This window comes from Sorex fumeus, unplaced genomic scaffold (assembly GCF_029834395.1).
Source record: "Sorex fumeus unplaced genomic scaffold, SorFum_2.1 ptg000006l, whole genome shotgun sequence".
NCBI classification, from domain to species: domain Eukaryota; kingdom Metazoa; phylum Chordata; class Mammalia; order Eulipotyphla; family Soricidae; genus Sorex; species Sorex fumeus.
Genome location: NW_026606063.1, coordinates 59,565,313 through 59,581,596, shown reverse-complemented (window position 1 = coordinate 59,581,596; position 16,284 = coordinate 59,565,313). Strand labels below are relative to the sequence as shown.

The 16,284-nt window shown below is 42.7% G+C and overlaps 1 protein-coding gene across 2 annotated transcripts in view; it reads left to right on the top strand.

Moving 5' to 3' along the window:
* ANAPC1 (anaphase promoting complex subunit 1) overlaps positions 1–16,284 on the top strand; it is an 83,016-nt gene that overhangs the window by 52,855 nt on the left and 13,877 nt on the right. For both annotated transcript variants that reach the window (XM_056128790.1, XM_056128800.1), the window contains 11 exons: positions 210–444; positions 2,002–2,093; positions 3,688–3,822; positions 3,991–4,073; positions 4,626–4,704; positions 5,311–5,385; positions 7,194–7,270; positions 7,804–7,894; positions 7,987–8,040; positions 9,179–9,372; positions 12,053–12,139. In XM_056128790.1, the coding sequence (XP_055984765.1) occupies positions 210–444; positions 2,002–2,093; positions 3,688–3,822; positions 3,991–4,073; positions 4,626–4,704; positions 5,311–5,385; positions 7,194–7,270; positions 7,804–7,894; positions 7,987–8,040; positions 9,179–9,372; positions 12,053–12,139 (1,202 nt within the window). The remainder of the gene's footprint in view (positions 1–209; positions 445–2,001; positions 2,094–3,687; positions 3,823–3,990; positions 4,074–4,625; positions 4,705–5,310; positions 5,386–7,193; positions 7,271–7,803; positions 7,895–7,986; positions 8,041–9,178; positions 9,373–12,052; positions 12,140–16,284) is intronic.

The following is a 16,284-nucleotide window of genomic DNA, read 5'->3' as shown; positions in this document are numbered from 1 at the left end:
GTGTTGCCGGGAATGGCACCTGGTCTTCCTGAGCACTGCTTGGGACACCCTCTAACCCCCAAATGCTTTTTCTCCTTCAGTAGGGCACTAACTTCATGAGCATATTACCTGTTCTGTTTGCTGTTGTGTTCTTGATGCTTCTCACTGTACGTGGCAGTATTTAAGACTGCATATTTATTTTTGGAGTGACTTTCTGCTTTCTGCCTTAGGGCCATGAAATGACAAGCATTGGACTCCTCCTTGGTGTTTCTGCTGCTAAACTAGGCACCATGGATATGTCCATCACCCGACTTCTCAGCATTCACATTCCTGCTCTCTTGCCCCCCACATCCACGGAGCTGGACGTTCCTCACAATGTCCAGGTGGCTGCGGTGGTTGGCATTGGCCTCGTCTATCAGGGAACAGCTCACAGACATACGGCAGAAGTTTTGCTCGCTGAAATAGGTACAGTAGCAACAGTGCTGTGTCTTCCTCAGCATACTTTTTGCAGGCTATGGAACCAAAATAACATGATAGGAAAATTGCCAAAAAAGTATGGCAAAAGCAGTAATGCTGGTGAGCACAGAATGATCTGATACTTTAAAAAAAAAAAAATCCCAACCAGAAACCTACAAGTAAGTTTTCAAAGCCGATAATGGCATGCAGGTAATTAATCTGATAATGTGTGCAGATTTGTTTGGCTATCCAGTGTTGGACTCCTATGATTTCGTGTAATGAACCTGCCCGGGGTCTCAGTCACACGTTATCATTATCATGCTCATTTGCCTGCTTGTCTCTAACAGGCAGTGCCTACCAGTCATGTGCCACTTAAAGTCAGTTAAAGTTGAAGTGATTGACTTTTGCTCTCTTCCTGTGTGCTGGTGGGTGTGTTGCTCATCAAATGCATTTTCTGTTTTTCAGTTGGACCTCAACTTTTAGGATCAATATATGTAAATTGATAATATAGTAGAGATTGTATATAAATGATCTCTATAGATAAAGGTAAAGGCCCTCCCATTGATCATCGATTTGCTCGAGCGGGCCCAGTAACGTCTCCATTGGAGACTTTGTTGTTACTGTGTCTGGCATATCGAATACGTCACGGGGAGCTTGCCAGGCTCTGCCGTGCGGGCGAGATACTCTCGGTAGCTTGCTGGGCTCTCCGAGAGGGGCGGAGGAATCGAACTCGGGTCGGCCATGTTGACTGTGTGCAAGACAAACACCCTACCGCTGTGCAATAAAATAAATATTTGGGAGACAGACAGATTACAGGGGTTAAGGTGCTTGCCTTGAATGCAGTTAACCCTGGTTCCATCCCTGGCACCAAGAAATATCCAGAATGATCCCTGGCATGGAGCCAGGAATAAACCTGAGTAATGCTGGATATACAACCTCCCCAGATGTTTGGAAATATATCTAATATGCTTAAAGGAACTATCTTTTCTATATATTATTGGTATTTTAGCATGTTTTTTACTACTTATCTGTGGATTTAAAAATAACAAAAGAACAAAAAGCAAGAGATTGACTTTTTTTTTTTTTGAACATTCCTTCCTTTAAAAATGTCCCATTTCTTGGTGATTAAAAATGAATTTGGGGCTGGAGTGATAGCACAGCGGGTAAGGCGTTTGCCTTGCATGCAACCAACATGGCCGACCCAGGTTCGATTCCCAGCATCCCATATGGTCGCCTGAGCACCGCCAGGAGTGATTCCTGAGTGCATGAGCCAGGAGTAACCCCTGAGCATCGCCAGGTATGACCCAAAAAGGAAAAAAAAATGAATTTAAGGTTTCAATGTTTAAAAGTCATTACTTTCAAATTAGCCAAGTAAAATAACTTTAGGGGGCCTTATATTATCTAAATTGACAGTTGGAGATACTGTTTATGGTAATTTTCTATCTTTCTGAGTAAGATCATACTGCAGACAGTTTTTAAATGCAGCTTACTAGAAATTTAATTCTCTGACTTTTGCAGGCAGTAATTTTCAAAGGCCCTCTTGGACTTTATTGCTTTGTTTTCTAGGCCGGCCCCCTGGCCCTGAGATGGAATACTGTACTGACCGAGAGTCCTACTCGGTAGCTGCTGGCCTGGCCCTGGGCATGGTTTGCTTGGGGGTGAGTCTCCTCTGTGTTTTATCTGCATATTGAATGGATGCCTTTGACACTTTACCTGATCCTGGCTCAACATCATTTTCACCTGTTTCTTCTTCTTTTATTTGTTTCTGGGCCACTCTTATCTAAGCTCAGGGATCACTTACACCTGGCTCAGGGATCACTCCTGTTGGGTCTCAGTGTACGATATGGGGTGCTGGGGATCGAACCCAGCCAGCTGTGTACAAGGCAAGGACCTTTTCTGTTGTACTATCAATTCGGCCCCCTTAACTGTTTCTGGATATTTTCTAGTGTGTCAAGTTTGGGAATGGAAGGAGATTATAGTGAAAAATTAAGCGTTAAATTTTCCTCATAATTCAGGGGTTAAATGTTCATCTGTGAATAGAGAGGATGAAGTTTCTTGAATGAGGTCAAAACATAAGATGAAGTAATAGTAATAGTTTACTTGACAAAAAATAGAAATTAGCGAAAATGTGCATATGATGGGGAATCTGTAGTAGTTGCTGGATGTAAACCAGAACCTTCTGTTGATACCCTGCTGTTCACGGGTATCTCCAAAGCAACCCAGTGGCTCCAAGGGCATTTGCTTTGTAAGAGACTACAGAATCTCTCTGCCCCATCTTGAGCCTTGTTCAAAAACCAGAGCGTAGAATTACCAAAATTGTTTCATTAGGTGAGGATATCAGCTAGAGTGCAGGTCCCTTGAAGATGCTTTAATATGGTATTCTATTAAACCTAAATTGTATGAAGAGCATTGTTGGGCCAGAGAGATAGTACAACAGGCAGGGTGCTTGCCTTGCATGTGGTTGACCCGTATTCCATCCCCAGTGCTACATATGTCCTCCTGAGCACTTCTACGATTGATTCTTGAGCACAGAGCCAGGAGTAAGCCCTGAGCACTGCTTGGCCCCCGTACTCCATCAAAAAATAAAGTTGAGTTTTGAGTCTTTCCATTTGACACATAAAGAGACAGATGGTACAATAGACAAACATAATATTTGAAGTTCATTGAAGTGAATCATGGCACTTCATTGTTGTTTTGTCTGGTGATTAAGCAGCTCAATAGGCTGGTACCAAACTGCTTGTTTTATGTCCACCTCTGCCACTGGCTGTGACCTTGGGCTTATCACTTTGTACCCCACTTGCCCCATTTATGTAATAGTAATTCGCTGACAGAGTTGTCAGAACAAATAGTGTAATCCAAGTTAAACATGTTGTAGTGCCTTGATGCCAAAAAAAGTAAATTATTTTTGTTGTAATAGTTGCTGTTGTTGGAATAGTTCATAGGTACAATAGTGAAAGGATCATACTCAATATTCAGTTTTCATACCCTATATTTTCTTTCACTGTTAGTAAAGTTAGGTTTTTTGAGACCTTCATGTAGTTTATGGAAATATTGGCTTCAGCATGTGGTAATTTGTAATCATAGTTATTGATAGTTATTTTTTTTAACTCTAAGTATTAAGTCAACGTGGAAAAAAAAAATCAGAACCAAAAACGCCCTGATATACAGTTTGTTCATTCTTTTGTCATAGTATGCATTGTGGATCATATTTCTTTAGATTTGCTTTGATGTAACTGTTATTTTGTCTTTTAGCATGGCAGTAATTTGATCGGTATGTCTGATCTGAATGTCCCTGAGCAGCTGTATCAGTACATGGTTGGAGGTCATAGACGTTTTCAAGCAGGAATGCATAGGGAGAAGCACAAATCTCCAAGCTATCAGATCAAGGTAAGTCCCAGTCAAAGGAAAAGATCAAAGTTCGGAATCCGAGAAGTTAATTCAAAAATAGTTTTCACACCAACTTTCATATGGATTTTAAGTCGGACTGATCTTCAGAAGAATTATATTATTCAAAGCTCTTCATTAGTCTTTTACTCTTCGTGTTTATTTTAATAGGAAGGAGATACCATCAATGTGGATGTAACCTGCCCAGGTGCCACTCTAGCCTTGGCGATGATCTACTTAAAGACTAACAACAGGTATTACATCCCAAGCTCTTTTCCCCATGCTGCACTAGAAAGATTTTTTTAAATCTCGAAATGCCACATTTTTGTTTGTTTCGGGCCACATCCAGCAGTGTTCAGGGCTTACTCCTGGCTGACCTTGGAGGAATATAAGTGGTGCTGGAGATTGAACCCTGGTAGGCCAGATGCAAGGCAAGCACCTTACCTACTATACTATCTCTCCAGTGCCAAGACATTTTTCAGTGTTGTAAATTCTTCAACATTGAAGATTTTGTATAACTTGCTAATTATACAAAATTAGCAAAGTGTTGAAAAACATTTACTGTCCTATACTTTGGATACTTGTGTCTGTTCTTTCATGTTACTAGAGATATTTCAGTGAATGAAACAAAACTAAAAACACCTTTCTTCATATACATATATAAAATAATTATTACATTAGTGGCTACTAAAGTCTGTGAAAAACACAGAGGAGTAGACAGATATGTTTTGAACTCTTGGAATATCTTGGGGTTCTTGATTATCTTGCCTTCTCCAAATGCTCACTTGCTGTTTTTCCATCAATAGATCCATTGCAGATTGGCTTCGAGCTCCTGATACCATGTATTTGCTGGACTTTGTGAAACCAGAATTTCTTTTGCTTAGGGTATGATAATTTGCAGTTCTGAATTCTGTCAATATGGAGGGGAAGGGGCCTATCTGTCGTTCTCATGTTTAGCTTGCAAATATCACTTTTTTGGTAAGGCTCCTGAAAATAACCTCTGATCTAATTAGCATCGCTCAGGGTGCCTGTGGCCATTCCTAGATAAATTCCCATATTTAACTTGGTCAAATGGGCCACACTGTTCAGTGCTCAAACTGGACCTGCCAATGCTGTGCCACCTGGGCCTTGCTGCTTTGTCCTGGTGGTGTTGGGGACCCCCAGGGCCACACTTGACAGTGCTCAGGGTCATGTGATGGGGATCCATTGTGAGTCCTTGTGCATGCCAGGCACACGTCCCTCACCTCTATACCAGCCTCATTTCCTCCCCTTTCGAGAGACCATATTTTGCTGTGCCCTGGGGCCTTGGGATACTCTTCAGGGGTGCTAGAGAAAAGGGAGGGCCCTCTCTCCGATTCTGGTTCCTTAATGAGATCTTGAAATCTTACATGTTTTTACTGTACGGCGGCCTCAAAATTAAGTAGATCTTTGTTAGAAATTTGTAAACATTGCCCTGCTCTAACTTAATTTTACCTCTGTTGTATGTTTAAGACTCTTGCTCGATGCCTGATTTTGTGGGATGACATCTTGCCAAATTCCAAATGGGTTGATAGCAACGTTCCTCAAGTAAGTTTATGTAATAAATGTTAATGTATCTTTGATAGCATCAAGTTAGGATTTCTTGGGTGATTTTCCGAAATTCTCTTCTTAGGAGAGCAAAGTTGATTATCGCAGTATCATGAAAACATGGGGACTTGGTGTTCGGGCCACATGTGGCGGTGCTGAGGAGCTTCTTCCCGCTCGTTGCCCAGGAGTCCTTTCTGCGTAGACAGGCCGTGCCTGGGCGCCTTGCGTGCAGAGCCCGCCTCACAACCTTGGAACTTTCATTTTTAAGATTGTGTGTTGACACAGATCATGGCCTCTCTTTTCAGTGCCAGATCCCTAGAATTACAGTTTTTGTTGTTGGTTGTTTTGTTCTTTGGGCCACACCTGGCAGTTCTCAGGGCTTCCTCCTGGCTCTCCATTCAGGAATTACTCCAGGCAGTGCTTAGGGGATCATGTGGGATGCTGGGGATCGAGCCGGGTCGACCGTGTGCAGGGCAAGCACCCTCCCTGCAGTACTATTTTTCCAGCCCCATTATGTTTCTTTTTAAAGGGCCCTTAAAATATATGCTAGGTTGATTCTTTGCAGACGCCATTGGTGAGGTGCTCCTGCGGTTGGCTGCAGTGCTCTCTGGGCTCATGCTTGGTTGTGGTGCCCCAATGGGCACACACCTTGTGGTGGCGTGGGGATCCCAGCACAGTGCGTGTTGGGTGGTGCAGGGGATTGCTCTCATGACTTCTAGTCTGCCAGGTAGCCAGGTGCTCAGTTCTGGGGCTTCTTCGACCTCTCATCTCAACCTGTCATCTCAAAGAAGTATGGCCCTTTGACTTTTAGTGTAGACATTTGTGACTTTTCTTTCATTCAGACTGAAATCACTGAAAATAGGGTCTTTATGATAATAGCACATGGAGTAAGTTCACAGTTCTAGTCGGTGATGTTTTTGTCACCCCACATTTCTTCTAGTTTCCCTCTACTTACTTTCATGAACTCTAGCAGAGCTCGTGGCAGGGAGCAACTTGAATCAAATGGGGCTTCACTTTATAAGTTGTTGGCTTCAGCTTAAGGTGTGTTATAATAACAAGCATTTTCTAGCATTTTTTTCCTTCATATAAATCTTTAAGGGCTGGAGTGGTAGCACAACGGGTAGGGCATTTGCCTTGCACGTGGTCGACCTGGGTTCAATTCCCCGCATCCCATATGGTCCCTTGAGCACCACCAGGAGTAATTCCTGAGGGTAGAGCCAGGAGTAACCTCTGTGCATCGCAGGGTGTGACCCAAAAAAGCAAAAGCAAAAAAAAAAAAAAAAGAAATCTCCTTCATAGAAATCTTTGCAATGCTGTAATGTAAGTTGTTCAAGTGTTGCCTTTTCTCTATGAGTGGGAAAAAGTACTATTTTTTTTAAGCGTTCTTTTTGCTTTTGACTTAGGATTGGTAGGTGCTTAGGACTTATTCCCATCTTTGTGCTCAGGGGTTACTCCTGGCAGTGCTTGGGAATTGAACTTGGGTTGGCCACAGGCAAAGTGTCTTAACCCCTGTAATATCTCTCCACTCCCACAACTTACTATTTTTGATGATTTGTATGTGTGTTCATTAGACTACGAACTCAGAATCATCTTTTATGCCTTTTTCATCTTTCATGCCTAGTAACTAGTGAACAGTAACTAGAGCTAAGTACATTGTTGTTCTGTGAAAGAAGAAAATCTGCTCCAAAATCACCCGTCAGAAAGGGTGGGTTAAGTTATTGCTATAATAAACACTATGTTATTCTCCAAATTATGATAAACTTGTAACTCATATTAATGTTTAAAGATTTCACTTTCTGTTTTGACAGATTATAAGAGAAAATAGCATATCTCTCAGTGAAATTGAATTGCCCTGCTCAGAGGATTTGAATTTGGAAACATTGTCGTAAGTCATACATCTAATGCAAATCATTATCTTACAAATCATTATCCTTACAGTTCTAAGATTAATGGAAATTTGCTTCTACACAAGAGTGTAGATAGTGCACTACTAATATACTGTGCTGTCTTCTACATAGTAGAAGTACTGTCCTTAATGTGAGTCAGTTGAGATTATTCTGTACCCCCTAGTTTCTAACCCCTACTTACCAGATGTCTAGAGAATAAATTTGGAGATTGAATATCTCCGTTTAAAGACATGGGCAGTTTTGAGTTTTAAAAGTCATCTCTTTCTGCTGTGTATGGAATCCTGTAGGCAGGTGGCACCCTTGATTGGGAGGCACACATGGTACTTTTGCTGATGAGAGCAGCACCCAGGTCTGCTTACTGAGTTAAAGGCACAAGAGGATATTCATTCCCAGAAACATGCAGACTTGCTGAGAGGCTCGGGATGTTTGTTAATTTTGTCCCAGATTATGATAATAATGGTACGTCATTAAGCAAAATCGTGGCAGTGAATCTTGAATCATCTGTTTTCAGACAAGCACACGTCTACATCATCGCAGGAGCCTGCTTGTCTCTGGGCTTTCGGTTTGCTGGATCAGAGAATTTATCTGCATTTAACTGTTTGGTAAGAAGTGGATTAATTTACTGCTTTGTCCTCTTTTTAATAACATGTTTTCATGCTTTTATAACTTGGAATTTTTTTTCTCTCCCCCCCAGCATAAATTTGCAAAAGATTTTATGACATATTTGTCTGCACCCAATGCTTCTGTAGTAAGTCTTTTATGATTTTCCTTGGGTAGAAAATTAAATGTAAAAATAATTCTCTGATAATTCAGGCACCCTCTGTACTGTCAAATATCTGTGCTGTTTGAACTTAGATTCAAATTTGGGAAATTTGAAGCTTTGTCTTTGCATTTTTGTACTGGGATAATAAATTATCCCAGATATTAAATCATATTTTCATATAAATGCCCTTAATGTACAAGGTACCAATTCTTGTGGCTGGAGAATAAGTAAGAAAGACGAACTTTCACGGGCCATCATTCCACATGCAGTTCTTTTTTTCTCAGGATTGAAGATTAGTAATGTGCTTTTGAGAAATGTGTAGTAGTTAGTAAAGTTGGAACTTCTTTTGAGCTATTTCTTTTCTGAATGCAAGCTTACAATATTTTATTTTTGGTAAAAACCACACAGATCTCTGCAAAGGTTATTTATAATATGAAAAAAAAAATGGGCAACATCAGAAAGTCAAAAAATAATGCTGGAGAGATAGTGCAGGGGTTCATTGAGGCACATTGAAGCTGAGACCTTGCATGCAACTGACCACAGTTTCATCTCTGACACCCTATGGTCCTCTCAACACTGCCAGGGCTGGCCCCGGGTAGCACTTGGGTGTGCCACTCTGGCAATATTTTGTCTAAAATTTTTTTAGGTTGATTATGGCATAATCATGTGTCATTGTACAGTGGAACTGCACTGGAGCTGTAAAGAATCATGTACTTTTAAGAATTTTTTATGACTTTTCCTATATAGATTCAAAAGGTTAAGAATAATATATAATCTTATTTGATGTAAGACTAGACACAGGAAATGACTTGGAGAGAAAAAAGCCAAATGTTAACAGCTCCTCTATCTGAAGAATAATTTTCAAGTAATTATTATTTCCTTTTTTGATACTCTTCTGCATTTTCTACATTGAATATGTATTTCATTACAGAGAAAGTAGTTTATTTTCATAAATCATAAACATTTAAAAATATTTGAAGTTTTCTAATGCTCGCAGATTTACTTTGATAATAAAGAGAAGTGTGATAACAGCAGTTGTATCTTTCACTTATCTACTTTATTTATAATCATCTTTGCATTTTTTTTCTTTCTTCTTTTTTTTTTTTCATCTTGGCATTTCCAGACAGGACCTTACAATCTAGAAACCTGTCTGAGTGTGGTGCTTCTGTCTCTTGCCATGGTGATGGCTGGCTCAGGGAACTTGAAGGTTTTGCAGATTTGTCGCTTTTTGCACATGAAAACAGGTGGTGAAATGAATTACGGTTTCCACTTAGCCCACCACATGGCCCTTGGACTTCTGTTTTTGGGAGGAGGAAGGTAAGCAAATTATGTATATATATTCAAATGACTTCATGTCAAGATTCACTGGAGTCACATTTATTTATGTATTTATATTTTATTTCATAAAGTTGTTCACAATAATTGATTACATCCAATATTTCAACACCAGTCTCACCACCATTACTCCTTCCCATCACCATTATTATTTTGTATTGCTTGTTATGAGTAGTACGAGATGTCTGTAAGGGTCTTATCTCACAGTGATTCAACAAAACAGTTTTAAAAAATAGTGTGCTTCTGGAATTCTAAAATTTTAAATAATTAGAATCTGGAGACATCTCTGCAGGAAACTGCTCTGTTCGGAGATTCATCTGAGTCTCGGGATCATGGCCACTTCTGTGCTTAAATGGTACCCGGAGGCAGCTTGTGAGCGTGATAACCAGGACCCTGGAAGATCGGGACGGCCCATTCCCAGTTCCTTGAGGCCTGTAGTTTTCAGTCACTGGGCCTGCATACCTGGGTTTTTTAGTGGATTCATTCCTTGCGTGGGGGGCCCGGGATGAGCTTGTCTAGATCGGTCGGCCATGAGCGTGGCGGTGATTGGTTTCTGGAGGTTTGCGACTGCCAGGGTTCATTTGGAGCAGGTGGAGGGACAATGCCTGCTCCCATCTGAGGCCCCCGGTGGAATCAACCTGGTGCAAGGTCTGGAGACATCTACAGTGGGCTGCTCTGTTGGAGATTAATTTGTGAGTCTAGGGCTGGAGCGATAGCACAGCGGGTAGGGCGTTCGCCTTACAAGCGGCCAACATGGCCGACCCTAGTTCGATTCCTCCGCCCCTCTCGGAGAGCCCGGCAAGCTACCGAGAGTATTCAATATGCCAGACACAGTAACAACAAAGTCTCCAATGGAGACGTTACTGGGCCCGCTCGAGCAAATCGACGATCAACGGGAGGGCCTTTACCTTTACCTTAGAGTGATATTTAAGACAAGTTTTGTAGGTTTATTTAAACATCGTGATTTACGAAGTTGCTCACAATGTAGTTGTTTCAGGTATTCAGTATTCCAACACCAGTTCCACCACCAATATGCCCGTCCCTATGCCAGTGTCCTTAGTTTCCCATCCACCCCTCGAAGCCTGTTCCTTTAGCTCTGTAGCAATGTCCTCCCATTGTTCATCAATTTGTCGAGCGGGCACCAGTAACGTCTCACAACAAATTGTGAGACTTTGTTGTTACTGTATTTGGCATATTGAATGAATATGCCACGGGGAGCTTGCCAGGCTTTGCCTTGCAGGCGAGATACTCTTGGTAGCTTGCTCGGCTTTCCGAGAGGATAACTTTAGCAGGTTCTAATTAATTTACTTTATATTCCTTTTTACAACATACATCTCGTAATGATGTTGCTAAAGTCATGGTCTGAGGATTTATTAACTGTTAGGTGTAAGTTGGACCTTCTGTGTTAATTGATTGGTTTTACTCATTAAGCTTAGTGGGCTTCTGCTCAGTGTTTCCTTCTGATGTTATTGTTTCTCCTGGCCTGTTAGCTCTGTGAAGTTTGGAGGTATTGTGTGGTTGCATGTGCAGCTGTTTGCTTCAGGGACTTTGGAACTGGCATGATCAACTGTAGGTGTCTCTCTGGCCTCTCTGAGATTGTTTCTGAAGCTGGGCCTTTTCTCTGGCAGCAGTGGGAGCTGAATGTGGGTGGTGGACCTTTGACAGTGCTGGACCTTTGACAGGACCGGGACTCGGTCTGTTCCCATCCAGCCTAGCTCCAGAGATCTAGGCAGCCAGGCCTACTTGGCCTGACTCAGTTGCCGCCATCCCTCTGAGAACAGTCTTGAGGCTGGACTTTTTTCTGCCAGTGCTAGAGTGACATTTTTATCTTGAAGAGACACTAAGCTTCCATTCTGACTAGCAAGAGATACTGTTAACACTGAAAGGTTTTTCTTTTTAAATTCCATTTTGTCCTGTTTATCAGTGTTTGGGTGAAGCACCTCCTGCTCCCTGCTGTTTAATGATTTGACCCTTCCATTTGACCACTTTCTCCAAAAGGCCACGAGCAGTATCAGTCACCAGATTCTGAGATTTTTTTTTTTTAGTTTACAACTTTTTTTTTTAACCTGCTTTCCAATTTCTGACTACCACCTCACTTCTCTGGCTTGGGCCAGAGAGATAGTACACTGGGTAGGGCATTTGACTTCCTATGGGTGATTAATTTCAATCCCTGATACTGATAAATAGTACCACCAATGCTCCTAAGTGCTTGCAGAATTTTCCACACCCACCAAATGGAATAGAATGTTCCATTTGCTCTCCATCTTTGTCAGTATTTGGTATTATATTCTTAATTTTCCCACCTGATGATCTCTTACTGTGATTTTTATTTTTACTTCTCCCATTAGTTCAGCACCCTTTTAATTTTATTTCCTTATAATATAAAATTTTAATACCTCTGTAATATGATAAAAATTTATTCTATTCACTTTCATATCTATTTTTCAGTTTTATTTGTGGCAAAATACATGTAAATAATATATTTAAAAAAAAAAAGTAGGACTCAAAGACCAACTGGAAAGTGAAACATTCACGTCATTAGCACATTTGCTTCAAGACATTTCCTCAGCATGCCTGCCCCAGGACCCGTTTCCTGGTTCTAGAATGAACGCTTTGCGAGTTTGTGTGGTGGGTCCATCTGCTGCCCCTCCCTGTTTTGCAGGTACTCCTTGAGCACGTCCAACTCCTCCATTGCCGCTCTCCTGTGTGCCCTGTACCCGCACTTCCCAGCTCACAGCACTGACAACCGGTGAGTGTGTCTGCCTCAGAGTGCTCTTGCTTCCGTTCCTGAAGGGACTGTTGGATTGTGTTCTGGTTCTGGGGACTGGTTTCCGATATAGCTGTATTAACTTAGTTATTTCTCTGGCCAAGTCTTTTTTAAAGTTCCGCTTGCAAAGTTTTAGTTTAGAAGAGAATCTTGGACATTGACTGACTTCCGTGTCTTTCATCAGTCTCCAAAGAGCGGACCTGCTCTAAATACAGAAGTCATTCAAACAATGATGTCTTTTTTAAAAAATTTTTTTTATGTATCACAATCACAACCATCCTGTTATTTGTCGATTGCCTCAAGCAGGCCCCAGTAACGTCTCCTTCGTCCTAGCCCTGAGATTTTTTTTTTTTTAAAGTGCCATATTCAAGGCTCTTTCAGAGTTAGGAGAATGAGACCCTTCATTGTTACTGGTATTTGGCATATTGGGTACGCCACGGGGAGTTTGCCAGACTCTGCTGTGTGGGCAGGTTACATTCGATAGCCTACCAGGTTGTCCAGAGTAAGAATAAGATGATGTCGCGCAGCCGCAAATGCGTGCTTCCAGGAGCTGAGTTTTCTAGTCTCTGGGTCTTGGCCGTTGATGGAATTACACGGCGCCAGGGGGTCAGTTGGTGGGTGTGACCTCCGCCTACTGGAATTTGGAGGATCTGGGTGGAGGATGCTCAGCCCCGATCCGAGTAGGCTTGGAGATCTCAGCTCCGGGATCCGTGTGCCTTTGTTCCTCTGCCGGTACTTTCATGTGTGTGGAGAGTAGTCCCACCATGGTAGTGGCTGGTTCTGGAGGTCTTGTGCTGCCGGAGCCCTGGTCGGGGCGGGGAGGAAAACTCAACCCGTTCCCCTCCAAGGGGCCCCGGCGAGGACGGCCAGGCGCGGGGGCATAAGGCGGGCATAAGACTCTGCGCTGTTTTTTATGTAGGAGTACTGCTATTTATTCAGTCACTGGTTAGCTGATTGAATTGTGCATGAACTCCACCTTACTTTTTTTAAAATTTTTTATAATTTTATTTATTGAATCACTGTGAGAGCAGTTACAAAGCTTTCGGGTCTAAGTCTCGGTCATACAATGAAACACCCGTTCCGTCACCAGTGCCCAATCTCCACCACCAAAACCCCAGTATACCCCATCCAACACCCTCCCCCTACCTGTGGGGCAGATGATTTCCACATTACTCTCTCTCCTTTGATCACATTCAATATTTTGACACCAGACCCACCGTTATTACTTGAGATTTTACCCCAGCACTCAGATCTGCTGAAAAGGCAACAGTATACAATTTGTTTCCTGTTGCTGGTTATGAATAACATGATGTCGCATGGCTGCAGTAGTGGCCGCGTGATTTTGAAATTCCAAAATTTTAACTTAAATCTGGAGGGATTTCTGCCAAAAACTGCTGGGTTCCAAGGTTTGCTCCTGAGTCTCTGGGATCATGGCCATTAAGCAATTTGATCAGGAGCCAGAAAGGCCGTTCGTGAGCGATGACTTGGGGTCTCGTTGGGGTGGGGAGGACCGGACCAGCTCCACCCCCATCCTGTGAGGCCCAAAATGTCTCAACACTGGGGGCCCAAACCTGATTGTCCAATGGCCTCTGAAGGATGACGGCCACCGAGCCACCAGGGGGAAGCAGGCGGAGGGACAACACTCTTTCTCTTCTGGGGTGGCCCAGCAACAGTAACCTACTGTGGGGTTCGATGCATTTCTGCCAAAAGCTGCTGGGTTTCGAGATTTGTTTCTGAGTCTCTGGGATCATGGCCGTTAAGCAGTTTGTTCAGGAGCCAGAGAGGCTGTTCATGGATGATAACTTGGGGTCTCGTTGGGACGGGGAGGACAGGAGCGGCTCCACCTCCATCCCATGAGGCCCAATAAGTTTCGTCACTGTGGGCCCAAACCTGACTGTCCAGTGGCCTCTGGAGGATGACGGCCACTGAACTGCCAGGGGGAATCAGGCGGAATGACAACACCCTTTCCCCTCTGGGGTGGCCCGGCAACAGTAACCTACTGTGGGGTTCAACGCATTTCTGCCAAAAGCCACTGGGTTTCGAGATTTGTTTCTGAGCCTCTGAGATCATGGCTCTTAAGCAGCTTGATCCGGAGCCAGAGAGACAGTTCGTGGGCGATGACTTGGAGTCTCAGGCTGGAGAGGACAGGATTGGCTCCACCTCTATCCCATGAGGCCCTGCGCATCTCGTCACTGCGGGCCCAAACCTGACTGTCCAGTGGCCTCTGGAGGATGGTGGCCACTGGGCCGCCAAAGGGAACAGGCCAAGGCATGAAACCTATTCCCACCTGGGTTGGCCCAGCACCGGTAACCTACTGCAGGGACAGGAAGCATTTCTGCCAAAAGCCGCTGGGTTTCGAGATTAGTTTCTGAGTCTCTGGGATCATGGCCATTGAGCAGTTCAATCAGGAACCAGAGAGGCCATGCCTCCAATTATATAGCTGAGCCAGAGGTGGTTTGTGGGTGTGTGTCCCACATACCTAACTTTTGGCCGTTTACTTTCTTGGTAAACTTTGCCCCAAGGTTTTGGGGTCTGGCCAAAGGCACAGCAGCAATTTGGGGTATCTGGAAGTCTGAAGGTGCCATCAGGCTGCTAATGCACTCACCTCACAGGTACAGATTGACCTGCTGGCGGCACCATACCCCCACAATGATGTCTTTAGGGGGAAATTTATGAAGCAAAGAAACAGGACCCAAAAGAAGCAAATTGAAGACAAGAGGCTTTATAATCGAATTGTCTCATTCCAAGAGAGGAATTCGTCTGATTTAGTGTCAGTGTCTTCGTAAATCCTTCCCCCCCCCCCTTTTTTTGTTTTGTTTTGTTTTGGGGCCATGCCTGACAATGCTCAGGAACTACTGGCAGTACTTGGGGACCTTGTGGGATACCAGGAATTGAACCTGGGTTGACTTTGTGTAAGGCAAGTGCCCTAACTTCTGTACTATCTCTCCGAACCCCTTTGCTTTCCTCCTTTTTAATGAGTGCTTGAAGATTTCATAAATGACAGCAGAGACAAGGAAAATCGTATAGCCCCCCAAAAAATAATTAATTCAGAAGTGACCCTGAAAGGTAGAACGTCAGAAACAAAACAGTCTGTGAAAATACAGAAGCTCTGCATTGTAGAGCGCAGAGAACCACAGCGAGACTGTCACCCCTGTAGGTTCCAGTGACCATAGTGCTGTCCTGAGGCAGCTTTGACACCTGCCTGGATGTGGAGCTCCCGTGGCAATGATGATATCATCATGTTTAAACCCTCATGATACAGATCCAATGATAAAAGAAAAATCACTCTTCTGCAAAAGCAGCCTGACTTGAACTCCAAACCTGGTGATGGGCAGCATTGAAGGCTATTGTTAACTTCATGTCTCTGACTTGTGATCCCTTGCTTGTCAGCTTAGAAAAGATGTTTGGAGTCATTGAAGTTGGTTATTCATTAGTGGGCACAGCAGACAATCATGTTCATATACTGGTCATCACAGCAGCAGTTGCCTTTGCTATTTGCAATAGCGCAATTCGGTAATAAGCACCAAAAAGTCTTTATATAAAGTAACAAAAACCAGGTATTTTTGGCCTTTGTTGATTTTATTTTTGCTAGATATATAAAACTTGGTAGGTTTGGGTGGGAAGGGTAGGTTTGTTATCTTTATTTTAGATAAATAAAAAACCCTTCCCACCCAAACTAAAATAAAGATAACAAAATTAGAAATCTTATTTTATCCTTTCATGGAATCTTAAAAATGTGATAAATGTATATTTAAATTCTGAGGTAAAAAAAAATCAGAGTTTGAAGCATTGTTTCAAAACACAGAAAGAAAAATACTGTTACAGTCCTATCCATTAATTTTTGCTATTCTGTTTTAGGAGGTATATATCTTGGTAGATAGGAGTGTTGGAGAAAAACTGACTCTTACTTTCCCTGCTCAAAAACAACAACAGAGAAGAATGAACTAGTTGTAAATCCCTTAGAACTTGACTACATTGATGAGAAAAGCTACTGGAGAACTGATCTTTCCTATAAATTTTGTATCGGAGAAAACTTAATGGCTAGGTCAAGAGAATTTCTCCTTTACTTTTCCGTCGAGTTTCACCTTCCTTTAGGGCTGTTGTCATAGCGAGAGACTACTGTGGCC